Raw genomic sequence first — 12,062 nt, forward strand, 5'->3', positions numbered from 1 at the left:
ATTTTGTCAATTTTCTCTATTGTGTCTTGTGATTTCAATTTTTTTTTTAATTTGATCTCAATGTATCAATTTTTGATCTCAGTCATTTTTGACCTTGTTTTGCTTATTAGCAATGTTCAGGCATTTTGGCCAATTTTTAAGAAAAACCCCTTTTGTTTTATTGTACTTGTAGATTTTTTTATTTTTACAAGGGCTTATTTCTAGTCGTTTTTAGTGATGGTCATAACAGGATCTTCAATCCCTTATTTTTGTGGCCAACTATTGTATTTTTAATTCTGGCCTTAACTAATTTTTTGAATTAACTTTTTTATAGCAAGGTCATTTTTCTACTGATATTTTACGCTGCCAAATTAAGTGGGGGTGTTATGTTTTAATGTTTTCAACAGTTGGTAATTTGTCTGCTCCAACTTTTATTCTTCTTCCACTGTACTTTTGGCGCCATATTGTTTTCCTGCTGAATGTAGACCCAATAAACTCCACTTCTGTCTGCGCCCTCAACTCGTTCACATCTATTGACTTGATTCCTCCGCCCACTTTTGATCGTCACCAGAACACGGCCCGTCGTGAGATATCGCCGGCTTATGTACGGGCGGCGGGCTGATTACGAGCCAGTGGCCAGCAGCGATCCTCGCCATGAAGTCCCTCGTGCTCGCCGCCGCCCTGTGCGCCGCCCTGGCGAGCGCCGGTAAGAGGGGCACGACACGCTGGGAGCTCTCCAGGCGGGGGAAGGGGGGGGGGGGGGATGGACGCCCTCAACTCGGTATGTATGATGTGTTGTTCCAGCCGCCGACTCCAGGCTGCGCATCATCAACGGCGACGTGGCCTACCGGACGCAGTTCCCTCACCAGGCCGCCATCTACCCCAACCTCGGCGAGAAGCGCTCCCTGTACGACCCGGCGATACCGTTCTGCGGCGGCTCCCTCATCCACCCCAAGTGGGTGCTCACGGCGGCCCAATGCATCGACGGGTAAGTGCAGCAGCGGCGGTCGGTGACGAACACCAGGGCCATGATGACTCGTTGACACCTGAGACGACGATGCGCCGCGGCGTGCAGGTTCACCAAGTGGGCCGTGATGCTGGGGGTGAGCAACGCGGTGCAGGCCAAGGAGGCCGGCCGCGTGACCATGGTGACCAGCTGGGCGGCCAGGCACGACAGGTACGACTCGAGGCGCGCCGCCTACGACATCGGCGTGCTGCAGCTGCCCCGGGAGGTGCAGCTCTCGGGTATGCTCGAGTCCCTCTGCTCCACTTCTCTGACCGTACCGTCCGCACCGCGGCCGTCCGTAACCTCTGTGCGTGCTCCTTCCAGACACCATCGCGTTGGTGGCCCTCGCCCCCGAAGGGGTTAACTACGCCGGCCAGAAGGCGGTCCTGTCCGGCTTCGGTTACACCAACGACGTGGGGCAAGGTGAGTGTGAGCGGACGAGCGGCGACCTCGCTAAGGAATCATCCAGAAAGTGCGTCCGCCGTCACGAAACTGCTCAATTCAGCCTATGCGTGCTCTCATAGCGCCTTGTAGGTAGGCAACATCTTGCCTCTAGCGCATACGTGTAGTGCGGGGTGGCCTACCCCGAGTCTCGCAGGCATCGAGCTCACATAACCTGACGAACGAACCTGATGTGAACGGATAAACTACTTTCTGGACGACCCCCTAAGCGAGCCCGGCACGCTTATGACGCCTTCTTACTCCTCACAGGCGCGTTGGTCATGACCTCGGAGCTCAGGTTCACCACGCTGCCCATCGTGTCCCAGTACCCGTGCTACAACACGTGGGGCTCCAGCGACGCCTCGCAGATGTGCGTCGAGGCGCTCGGCTCCAGCGGCTGCACCGTGAGTACTTCCTATGCGATCGTGCAACGGTTCGACGGCAGCACACATTTAAGTGCGCCTATAAGTGCAACTATAAGCAAATCCCTTTTAGAAAATTGGTAGAAATTAAATTGATAGTGTTCTTCATCTGTTGTATTGGTGACATTCCGCAGGGGGACAACGGCGGTCCGCTCACGCTCAACGACACGGACGGCAACCTGATCCAGGTGGGGCTCATGAGCCAGGTGGCCTGCACCGGCGGATGCACCAAGGGCTGCCCCATCTTCTTCACCCGCGTCAACGTCTTCTACGACTGGCTGTCGGAGACGACCGGGATCAACTTCCCCCTCGAATGTAAGTCCCCCGAATGAGTTTTCTTTTCGTAAAGGGAGCGATGCTATGGTTAATCCTCCTCTATTTCGCGTGACGTGTGTGTGTGTATGCATTCTTCGTATCTAAGATAATCCTCGGAGATAACTCACACACCGACGCCAGCCCGACTCTGTCCATCCTTCTCCCTCTTTCTCTAATCTGGATCAATTGTTTCTATTGCGGCAGATCCTTCGAGATATCTAGGGTAAATCCGCTGCCCCGACCATCGCGCGCTCGCTGCACTGCAAAAAAAGCGTCCCAGCGAAATATCGTCACCATCGGAACCGATCAGCACCTCCTACCACCAATCAAAAAGATCAAATCAAGATGAGAAATTGGAATAAATTACATTTATTTTATAAACCAAAAAAATCACATGGGAAAATACAATATAAAAGTGGGAAGAATATACTCAGAGCGATTCGACGGATGTGGGAAGCCGGACGAGTGGGTGGTGTCGTGTAAATACAAAGTGGCGATCCACTTTGAATGAGAACTCTCTTCCCACCGTCGACGCTCCTGTAAGGCTACGGCTGTACAGATGGCACCGGGGCGAACACTACTATGCGGTGCACTTCGCACGATACTCCGACGAGCATCGCCTGAGCGTGAGGGCGGGCGCCACAATATGGCTGCGGTGGGCGGCCTGCCCGTTTAATAATCAAGGAGTAGTAAGTATCAACCGCAGCACTTTAGTTACAAGTCTTTCAAGTTTGGCTCTAGGCGGCTCCAGGAGGGGCGGTGCGCGGGTCCGGCGGCCGGGTGGCCGGGCGGGCCGGCGGCAGGCCTCTCGCGCTCAGGAACTGTGGCTGGCATTTTGTGTTGCAAATGCTGACATTCCTTGCGCCGGCTGATGCGGCGGCGGCGACCGGGGGCAGGCCGTCGGCCCGGGCGGCCCGGGGCGAGGAGGAGCGGAGTCCGGGGGGCCAGGGGGGGTGCACCGGGTCAGCACGCCAGCTATGCGCACTGCTATAGCCGGGGTGTTCCAGGGTGCCCCCGCGCTGCGGCCGCTGTTCGGGCACCGGCTACGGGGCGTAGCTCGCGTGGCGAACACTCCGCCGCCGCCTCACCCGGCACCTGGGGCAGGACGGACATGTGGGTGAAGACGTGCACGAGCACCATGGTGGCACTTTCCTCGACGACAAGACTCCCTCGCAACTTACGTCGGTCTGGGCTGGGCGCGCGTCTCCGACCCGTCTCCCTACGTGAGCACGACGGCCTTGTGGACGCAGGGCCCGCCGGCGCCCTCGAGTAGGGCGGGCCACAGGTAGGTGCGGATGGCCTCGCTGTCGGGGTTGGAAGAGTGGAAGCGCACGTGGACGTCTCGTCGAAAGTGGCGCTGCTCGTACTCGAGCACGTACGTAGGATTCTGACACAAAAAATGAGCGACGTTTATAGTTTTGCGTTCGAATTCTGTCGTGTGCCCCATCTCTGTCGGTTGCCGTTGACTGTACCTGGTTGACGAGGGCCCACGCCAAGCGCATGGAGTCTCGCACGTACTGCAAGAGCCCCGTGCACGCCTTGAGGCTCGGGTAGTCGTACAGCGTGGCCCAAATTTGGCTGCAAACCTCCTGTGGACAAAAATGTTGACATGTTAGGGAGCAAGGGTTCGGATGGAAATTATCAGCGGGATTGCGAGCAGGAGGTTGACGCACGTCTATGCTTTTGGTGAGGTCGAAGGTGTCCACCGTCCTGCGCAGGTAGGTCGACACGTGCTGCTCGAGCTCCTGGGCCGCCGCCGTGCTCGCGGGGTCCTTCTGCTGGTCCGCGGCGGGCGCCGACGGGGGCGGCAGGTGCAGGATGCGGCGAATGTGGTCCTTCTTGAGGGCGAGCAGGCTCTGGGCGGAACGGAAGGCGAGCTGTTGATCGGCGGTCGTCGACGTGCAGGCGTCGTCGGGCAGGCGTCGTTGGGCAGGCGTTGTTGGACGGGCGTCGTCGAGCAGGCATCGATGAGCAGGCGTCGTTGGGCAGGCGTCGTCGAGCAGGCATCGATGAGCAGGCGTTGTTGATCAGGCGTCGTGGAGCAGGCGTCGTTGAGCAGGCGTCGTCGAGCACGCGTCGTCGGGGAGGCATCGTCGGGCAGGCGTCGTCGGGGAGGCATCGTCGGGCAGGCGTTGTCAGGCAGGCGTAGAGAAGTTTGCGTGCGGATGGTTCAGAGAGGCGCGGGTAGGATGGTGGTTGGAGAAGGCAGGGAAACAGACGAAAACGGACCAGAATCATTATCGGGCAGAGAGGACAGGGACGGCCTGTCGGCACCCACTCGTGCAGCACGGCTCCCCCGCCGGGCCCCAGGCCCCTGTCCGGGTGCAGCGTGCCGCGCGCGCGTGCCGCGCGGGGTGCGTCCAGGCCGTCCTGCTCATAGCAGGACAGAGTTTGAAGAGGGGTCGCTCCTTCACCGGCTCCCAATAAAGTTGTACAGGATAGGCAAGGGGTAAGATCTTCCACGTATTCCCTACATGCCAGAGCAAATATATTCACAGTTTTGCGGGCGTCGCATTTGAGCCCAAATTACTACACTATTGTTCGATCATTCTTTTTGTTCCCCAGTCAGTCGGAGTCGGGTCGGGAGAAATTTAAATTCTCTCCTCCGTGTGTCGTTTACGAGATATCGTGAGCAAATGCAAAGCAAAGGGAGGAGGGCTGGCGGTGAAAACATGAGGGAAGCCGAAAGAAACAATAATTTGGGTCAAGTTGACAGGACCAAAAGGGACCCGGGGTGTCGGTCGAGGCGGGGCGCTGGGCGGCGGGCCGCCCGGTCGCCCGGCATTCAACAAGTTCCAGGAAAGGAGGAGCCAGCCGATCCAGACGCCCTCCGCGCATGGCCCTTAAAATTTCGCGCCCAAATCACTGTTGTCATGGAAGCGCCGTCTGGTCCCTGGTCCGGCACTGGAGGGCATTAAGCGGGCCGCGCCTCGATCTGCATGACGGTGCTCTCGGCCTTCTGACAATACGGCCGTAAAATTCGGCGATGCGCACGTGCGCGCACGAGCACACACGGGCCACGGAGCAAAGGCCCTTCGGTGACATGCCTCCCTCCCTCCCTCCCTTCCTACTTCTTCCTCTCCGGACCACTTTTTATCCCCCAGGCCAGCCGCCCCTTGTTGTATCTGCTCACAGAACTTTCTCGTGAGCTGCATTCTTATCCAGTCCAGTCCAGTCGGATCAAGTGTCGGCCCTGATCGTGAGTCGGAGAGGACAGTTGGTGGAGAGGACCGGACCGACAGCCACCGGCGGGGATAAACTCCCGGGGATACTCCCGCCCGGCGCGGGGCGGGGAGCATGGCCTCGTGCAAGGCCTACATGCATTACGGCCCTTTTCTGGGCTGGAAGCGAGTTAGTGTCTCAAGCGGAAGGGTGTGCGTAAAGGACAGAGAATAACAAGGCGCGTGTTAACATCGAAAGGCCGCGGGCGAACTGAAACTTTTTGCGGTTGTTTGTTTTTGTTGTGTATGGTTACTTATTATCTCCAAATTAAAGTTACAGTAATATCACAAAGGTTTTTAGGTTTTCAGACAAAGATGTCGATAAAAAAATTAATGTTCGGTTCGCCGCACGTATATTTGTTACATCCGGGTAGCGGAAAACGGAAAGAGGAAAGGACAGGTAAGCGGGGCACCCTGAAGAAGGTGTAGGGGCCCGGGGGGCCGCACCAGCGCGGGGACTCACCACAACGACAGAAAACAAGATCTTAGACTTAAGTTCGGTGGCGTCCCGCAGCGCGGGTAGCGCGTCGAGCGCGTCCAGGGTGTCGACCCGCGCCTGCGAGTACAGGTTGGCATAGCACGCCACGAGGCGCTCGGCGCCCAGCTCGTCGGAGCCTGCAGGGGGGAGGCTGCTAGGTCTGCAACATAAGAACGAGGTCAGCGCAACGCAGCAGGGGAAGGGCCGAGCCGAAATGAAATGGATTGAGTGTAGCGTCATTGTTTTTGCTCCGAGTGTCCACCGGTGGGATGGTGGCGGAATCTGTCGAAACGTCTGTGTTCTGCATTGGAAATAATAATATCACAGCTGACTGTCACGACGGGGCCGGCTCCCGTGGGAACCAACGCCGGCCAGGGTCGCGCGCCACAGCAGTCGGCTTGCATCAGTGTCCCGTGCCCTGGCGTGCCCTCTCCGCACCATACCCGTCGGTCCGGCCGCAGCCCGTCGCGGACCGCCAGGCTGCAAGTGACACACTCGCCTTGGGAGAAACACAATCATTAGGTTGCAGGGTGAGCACAACAGCTGGACGGGCGCGAGTACGTCGTGTAACACCGCCGCGACACGCAACCGCAACGATCGGCTGAAGAAACTAAATTTACAACGCGACAAACTTGCAATAATAATAACTATTTTCCACGCGCGCGTCAAAGTCATGTTATTCAGTCATTGACCAGTGACTACGACGACGATCCAATGAAATGGCTGCAAGTTAAGAGCCGTTGCACGCCGCCGGCTCCTGAACGGATTATCCGCGCCCGTAAGTGCCCCGCCCTGCTGCGCCCGCCGGCAGGGCACGTGGGCTCGAGAACGAGAGTGAAAGTCACTGGTCGCGTCGCGTCCCTCCCCGCCGCGGGGCCCGCCGCTACAGCGCTACAGCACCTGCTCGTCTCCTCGGCGGCGGTGAGTCGGGTCTTGGCGACGGCGAGCTCCGAGCGCAGCGTGTCCACCTCGGCGCGCAGGCGGGCCGCCTCGCGGGCCTCGCGGGCCTCGCGCTCGCCGCTGGGCGGCAGCACCTGCAGCACGGCGCGCGGCTGGCAGCCCTGGCAGCAGGGCACGGCGCTGCTGGCCCGCGACCCGCCGCCCAGCGCCGATCCTGCGGAACGAGAAGAACACGTTAGCGTCGTGGACGAGTTGGGTAGATAACTCCTGAATTAGGTGTACAAATTTCGTAAATAGAATTTGAATTGGCTTGAATTGAATTTGAATTGGACTGAATTGATTGACTTGTCATTGAACTGGTTTGAATTATTGCGATTTTACTGCACTGAATTAACTTGAAATTGGACTAAATTGATTGGATTGGTTTTGAGTTACTGCTGGACTGTGTTGAGTTAAATTGAATTGGATTGAATTCTAGTTTGAATTGAGCAGAATTGTACACTTAGCAGGGGAGTTATTCACGCCTCGGTCGTGGACGAGTGGGACGACATTAGTACCCCACTCTCCCTCCCGGCGAGCAAGTCGCCTTTTCATTTTATGAATTAATTGCTCATGCGCGCCTCGCGTGGCGGGGCTACCCGGGCGCCTGCTTTCAGCAGCGGACCCGGTCGTAAAGGGGAGACGAGCCGCGAGCGGCTGCAGGCCGCCTACTCACCGGGCACCGAGTTGCTCTTGAGCAGGTCCTTCTTGTGCTTGAGGTGGCGCAGCCGCTGCGGCGCGTGGCTGCCGGCCGCCAGGGACGCCGTGGGCGGGGTCGGCGACGACGACGACAGGGCCTCCTCGCTGGACGACGCGGACCCGGAGCCGCTGCTCGCGCCGCCGCCGCGCGCCGTGCACTCGACGCACTCGGAGCTGTCCGGGACGCTGCCGCCCGAGGAGAGCCCGGAGGACACGCCGGAGGACGTGGAGAGCTTGGGGCCGAGCGGGCCCAGCGTGCCGCTCAGCGCGCCGCCCAGCACGCTCAGGCGGGAGCACTTGCTGGAGGAGCGGACTAGAACAGAGAGGAGACACGCCGTGAGCCACTGATTGATGCCACCTCGAAACCTTCCTCCATCGACGTGGATCTCGCGGGTAGCGCTCCGCCACTCCCCACTGGTAAAACAACGTGTGCATAATTTAAACACCAACGTGTTTAAGTTATGATTTTAAACACTACATGGTGTTTAGCTCAAGTTGCACACTTGCGTGGTGTTGGTGTGCACATTTTAAACGTTTTGTAAACGTTTAGACTCTGCACACTTGGACACACACAAATCTATAGAAACCATGTGGCTTGCAGCTGCTATACTTTTCGGAAGTGTTTAAAGTTTAAACACCAATTGACGTTTACCTAGTTAAATGCCACAACGTGTTGAGAAAATGCACACTTGAACTTAAACACCAATTGGCGTTCAACATTAAACACTTGTTTTACCAGTGCCGGCCGTCCTATACCGCCCCTTTCCCCCCGCTCGTTGGTGCGACACGAGGCGGGCGTGTAGGCCGGCGGGGCCGCTGCCGGGCGCGCAGCCACCGCTATCGCTCGGCCGCGATCTGCTCTCGCGATGACTAACCTGCACCGCGAGCTCCAATTGGCTCGTCACTCGAACAAATCGGTATCCCCGCTTCAACGGCAACAAAAATAACCAACACTTATTTCCGCTGGCTTCTCGGATAACTCGTGTTTGTGTGTGATCATCATCCATCCTTCGTCCGGGGGAACAAGTTGGCCACGAAGCAGCAAGAAGTGTAAAGTGTGTAAGCCTGGGATCGCAAAATGTTATTTGTGCATGTCTTCAGTGATTTTTTGTCACGCCCCGTTAACATCAACGTTTACATTTCAGTTGTTTTTTTTTTTCATTTACCGACTGAGTTGATTCTCACACACATTTCTATACTGCACTACCACCGTGTGCGGCACTCGGTTCCCGCAGTCAGTGAATAATAACGATAATAATAAACCGTCATGTTTCTATCTCCTGGCCGGGACACACACACACTCACACACACATTTGCAGGCCGATAGTGATGGTAATGATGGCGGCTGGCCCGAATTCGACAGCATGCTGCTGTCCCTCGTACGCGTGTGTGTGTGTGTGCTTCTCGGAACGATGCGTACTACATACATATACGCCGCCTCCGTTGCATTCCAAGAAAATCCTCCCCCCCCCTGCTTTCCCCACCTCGTTTCCCCCCTCTATGTACTCATCACAATATAACACCTCCTACTCTTCACATGTTTTTTTCCCTGATGCCGCAGCCGCATCCTCCCCGCGCAGTGTGTGATTGTGTGTGTGTATGTGTGTGTGCGTGTCGGCGCCTTTGAGTGCGAGATGGGCGTGATGATGGCGGAGCCGGCGCTATTGGACCCACACGGTGGCGATGCGATGGCTCCCTTGTACGCTGCTAGGCGAATGAGACTCGAATGGGACTCCGAATGGCGGTGGCATTACTCATTGAGCCTTGCCCGGTGGCAGGCCGGCAGCGGGGAAAAACGGGGAGGGGGGGGGGTAGCAGCGCCGGCAGAGCCCTGCCTCCATATCCAACAGGCGGCGGCCTATGTGTCTCTTACTCCACGAGGGCGCCCTGAGGGTAGGCAGTACCGCAGGGCATCTGCGCGCGACAGGTCGGCCTACCCACCGCGCCCACCCGCTTCCACCAGCTGTCTGTCCCCCCAGTAGGCTGTCCCCTCTATAGACTGTCCCCTCTGTAGGATGTGCATTCTGTGAGCCGAGCTTTAGGTTGTCTCCTCTGTAGACCACCCCCTCTGAAAGCTGTCTTACTGTAGGCCTTCCCCTCTATGCTGTCCCCTCTATGGGCTGTCCCCTACGTATGCTGACCCCTCTGTAGGTTGTCTTCTCCGTGAGCTGTCTCCTCTGTAGGCCGCCCTCTCTGTAGGCTGTCTATCTGTAGGCTGTCCCCTCTGTAGGACGTCCCCTTTGTACGCCGTCACCTCTGTAGGTTGTCTATCTGTACGCTCCCCCATCTGTAGGAGGTCCCCTTTGTGGGCTGCCCCCTCTGTAGGCCGCCCCCTCTGCAGGCCGTCCCCTCTCGGCCCGCTCGCGCGTCGCACTCACCGGAGCGCGTGAGGAAGTTGTAGCGGGCGCGCTTGCTGACGTACGGCGAGTTGCCCGACATCATGATGGCCGAGTCCGAGTCCGAGTGGTAGCCGGAGATGTCGCTCGAGTCCTCGTCGTCCTCCGTCACCTCCTTCATGAGCTCGAGCACCTGTGAGAGAGAGAGGAGAGAAACAAAACACAGTTGTTTGAGTGTCGTGCTCGGGTGTGATGAGCCGCAGTAACTCATGGCGCTACACGTGCTGCTCCCGCGAGCTCAGCGCCGCCGCACTTCCGTCTGGCACTTCCACGGCGCGGAAGCGTTATATTGAGGTGGGTCGTGTTTAGCATAAGCCTGGGCCGCTCCCAGGAGCAATTAAAGACGCGCTTAGAGCGACCCATGGCCAGTTCTACATAGTGGCGGAGCTGCCGCCTGCTCATGGAGCTGGAGGAGGGGACTTTCACCTTTCAGCCCGGCGTCTCTGAATCACTCAAGTTTTTACTGCCGAACTTGCTGCTCGCGCGAGCTGCGGGACGACGACGACACATCGCCATGACCCTCGCAATAATCTGCGTCGCGTCCCACACCCGTTACGCACTTTTGCCGCCCTGATGAAATGTGGTTTTATGGCGGGCAGGAAACAGTGTTGATGGTCTCGTTGGCGGCCGGCCCCGCCCCGCCCCGCCTCCTGCTGGAACTGCTGGCTTTGAACGGCGACCACTCGTCCGGCCCAGCAGCCCCCAGGGTGCTCTATTTGCTCCTTTTTTTGTGTCCCGCGTTGACTTTGCTTAACTGCTCGTTCCGCGCGCAGAGAGCAAGGTGGGAACGGCGGGCGAAAAAAAAAATAAAAGAAGGGAGGTGTGGCGAGATGCAAGAGCGCAGATATGACAAGTGGGTCCCTCCGAGGGAAGTCCCTACCCGCATCACGCGAAGGCGCACTGCGGTGTATTTTGGCGCCCTGCTTTCAGCAGGTGCGTCGTTGTTCGCAGCTGGTGAGCCGGGTGCTCCTTGCGCGGACTTCTGCAGCTCGTTTACGCTCCGCGAGAGAGAGAGAGGGGGAAAAAAAACAACTCGGTCTTAAATCACAGGAGGAACAAAACGGGAGAAATGTGAGCATCCACTGTGAAAAAGTTCTCTGCCATATCATCTATCTGCTAATTTAATCCGGCACTAATTGTGACCACGCTCTTTCCTCACTCTAAATCGAGACAGGGGAAAAACGCCTTATCTAGTATCATCAAACGCGTTTCCAGCCTAACGCCACGAAACAAAAAATAACGTAAAAAAAAAACTAAACTACATCTTTCGCTGGCAACAAATTGGTCGCTGGGCCCTGTAGCAAGGGCTCCTAAAACAAGGCTGCAGCAAGCGACGAGCGGGTCGGGGCAGGCGCACCTGCGAGCTGATGGGCCGTGTCCGACTTGGACGCTCAGCGGGGCCGCCGAGCCGATCGAGACGAACATGATCATCATATCACAGCTGTTGCATCTGCAGGTGCTGCGCGCCGCGCGGTGCCGTAAAGGAGATTGAAGACGCGTGTAATTCCCATTGTTTGCACGGCCAGGGCCTGCCGGGCCGGGGCCTCCTGCCGGCCGCTATCTCCATCTACACGGGCCGGCCCGCCTGCCCGCCTCCAGGCGCCGCGCGTCCGTCCGGCCCGACGCACCGGCCGCCGCGCCTCGCGGAAGGGGCCGCTCCATATTAATATTGAGGTCCTCGCCGACGAGTCTGCAGCGTGTCTAAAAAGAAGGGACCGCCCGCCGAGGCCGGAACAGGTTCGTAAGAGGGACGGTCAGTCGGTGCAGCGCGGCAGCGGGGAACAGCCTATGGACCGCTCGCGCCGCACTATCGCCTACTACAAACTTGCAGTTTCAGCACATGCCGGCATAGCAAGAGCAAGGAGGGCTCAGATTAGACCGCACCGCCCCGAGCAGCGTCGCGTCTTGCAGAAACTTACCGTCCCTCCTTATTATTCTTTTCCAGAGGGCATTTAAACGGTAGGTGGGGTATCGTAAAATCCCCTCGCCATTTATAACTTGACTGGGTGTAAACCACAGGTGTTGATCAGGTTGCACAGCTTACTTGAACGTGACATGGAAATAATTTTTTTATCTCTCGTGGGTAAAATGATCTAACTGAGCTTTGACATTCAGGAAAGTGTCGGTGCCCTGCTTGCGGCGAACACGGCGACGACACCCGGCGAC

General features: G+C 57.6%; 2 protein-coding genes across 2 annotated transcripts in view; one reads left to right on the forward strand and one right to left on the reverse strand.

The window, feature by feature from the left end:
* Nucleotides 1–516: 516 nt before the first annotated feature.
* On the forward strand, nucleotides 517–2,553 carry LOC113208328 (brachyurin-like). The gene is made up of 7 exons (XM_052271083.1): nucleotides 517–685; nucleotides 784–967; nucleotides 1,055–1,224; nucleotides 1,310–1,408; nucleotides 1,697–1,830; nucleotides 1,983–2,163; nucleotides 2,368–2,553. Exons 1-7 carry the CDS (start codon nucleotides 634–636, stop codon nucleotides 2,388–2,390), a joined length of 843 nt encoding a protein of 280 aa, XP_052127043.1. The 5' UTR covers nucleotides 517–633; the 3' UTR covers nucleotides 2,391–2,553.
* LOC113208327 (uncharacterized) overlaps nucleotides 2,517–12,062 on the reverse strand; it is a 49,999-nt gene continuing 40,453 nt past the window's right edge. The window contains exons 6-13 of the mRNA XM_052271082.1: nucleotides 9,879–10,029; nucleotides 7,478–7,813; nucleotides 6,763–6,976; nucleotides 5,848–6,022; nucleotides 3,837–4,040; nucleotides 3,636–3,752; nucleotides 3,345–3,550; nucleotides 2,517–3,258 (exon numbers count right to left, since the gene is read on the reverse strand). Of these exons, the coding sequence (XP_052127042.1) occupies nucleotides 3,383–3,550; nucleotides 3,636–3,752; nucleotides 3,837–4,040; nucleotides 5,848–6,022; nucleotides 6,763–6,976; nucleotides 7,478–7,813; nucleotides 9,879–10,029 (1,365 nt within the window). The 3' untranslated portion in view covers nucleotides 2,517–3,258; nucleotides 3,345–3,382. The remainder of the gene's footprint in view (nucleotides 3,259–3,344; nucleotides 3,551–3,635; nucleotides 3,753–3,836; nucleotides 4,041–5,847; nucleotides 6,023–6,762; nucleotides 6,977–7,477; nucleotides 7,814–9,878; nucleotides 10,030–12,062) is intronic.

This window comes from Frankliniella occidentalis, unplaced genomic scaffold, assembly GCF_000697945.3.
Source record: "Frankliniella occidentalis isolate FOCC.00 unplaced genomic scaffold, Focc_3.1 Scaffold149, whole genome shotgun sequence".
In the NCBI taxonomy this organism is placed as follows: domain Eukaryota; kingdom Metazoa; phylum Arthropoda; class Insecta; order Thysanoptera; family Thripidae; genus Frankliniella; species Frankliniella occidentalis.

Coding starts and splice junctions, on each gene's coding strand:
- LOC113208328 (XM_052271083.1), top strand. CDS start 634: ATGAAGTCCCTCGTGCTCGCCGCCGCCCTGTGCGCCGCCCTGGCGAGC. Junction 1,409..1,696: donor CACCAACGACGTGGGGCAAG/GTGAGTGTGAGC, acceptor TACTCCTCACAG/GCGCGTTGGTCATGACCTCG. Junction 1,831..1,982: donor TCGGCTCCAGCGGCTGCACC/GTGAGTACTTCC, acceptor GACATTCCGCAG/GGGGACAACGGCGGTCCGCT.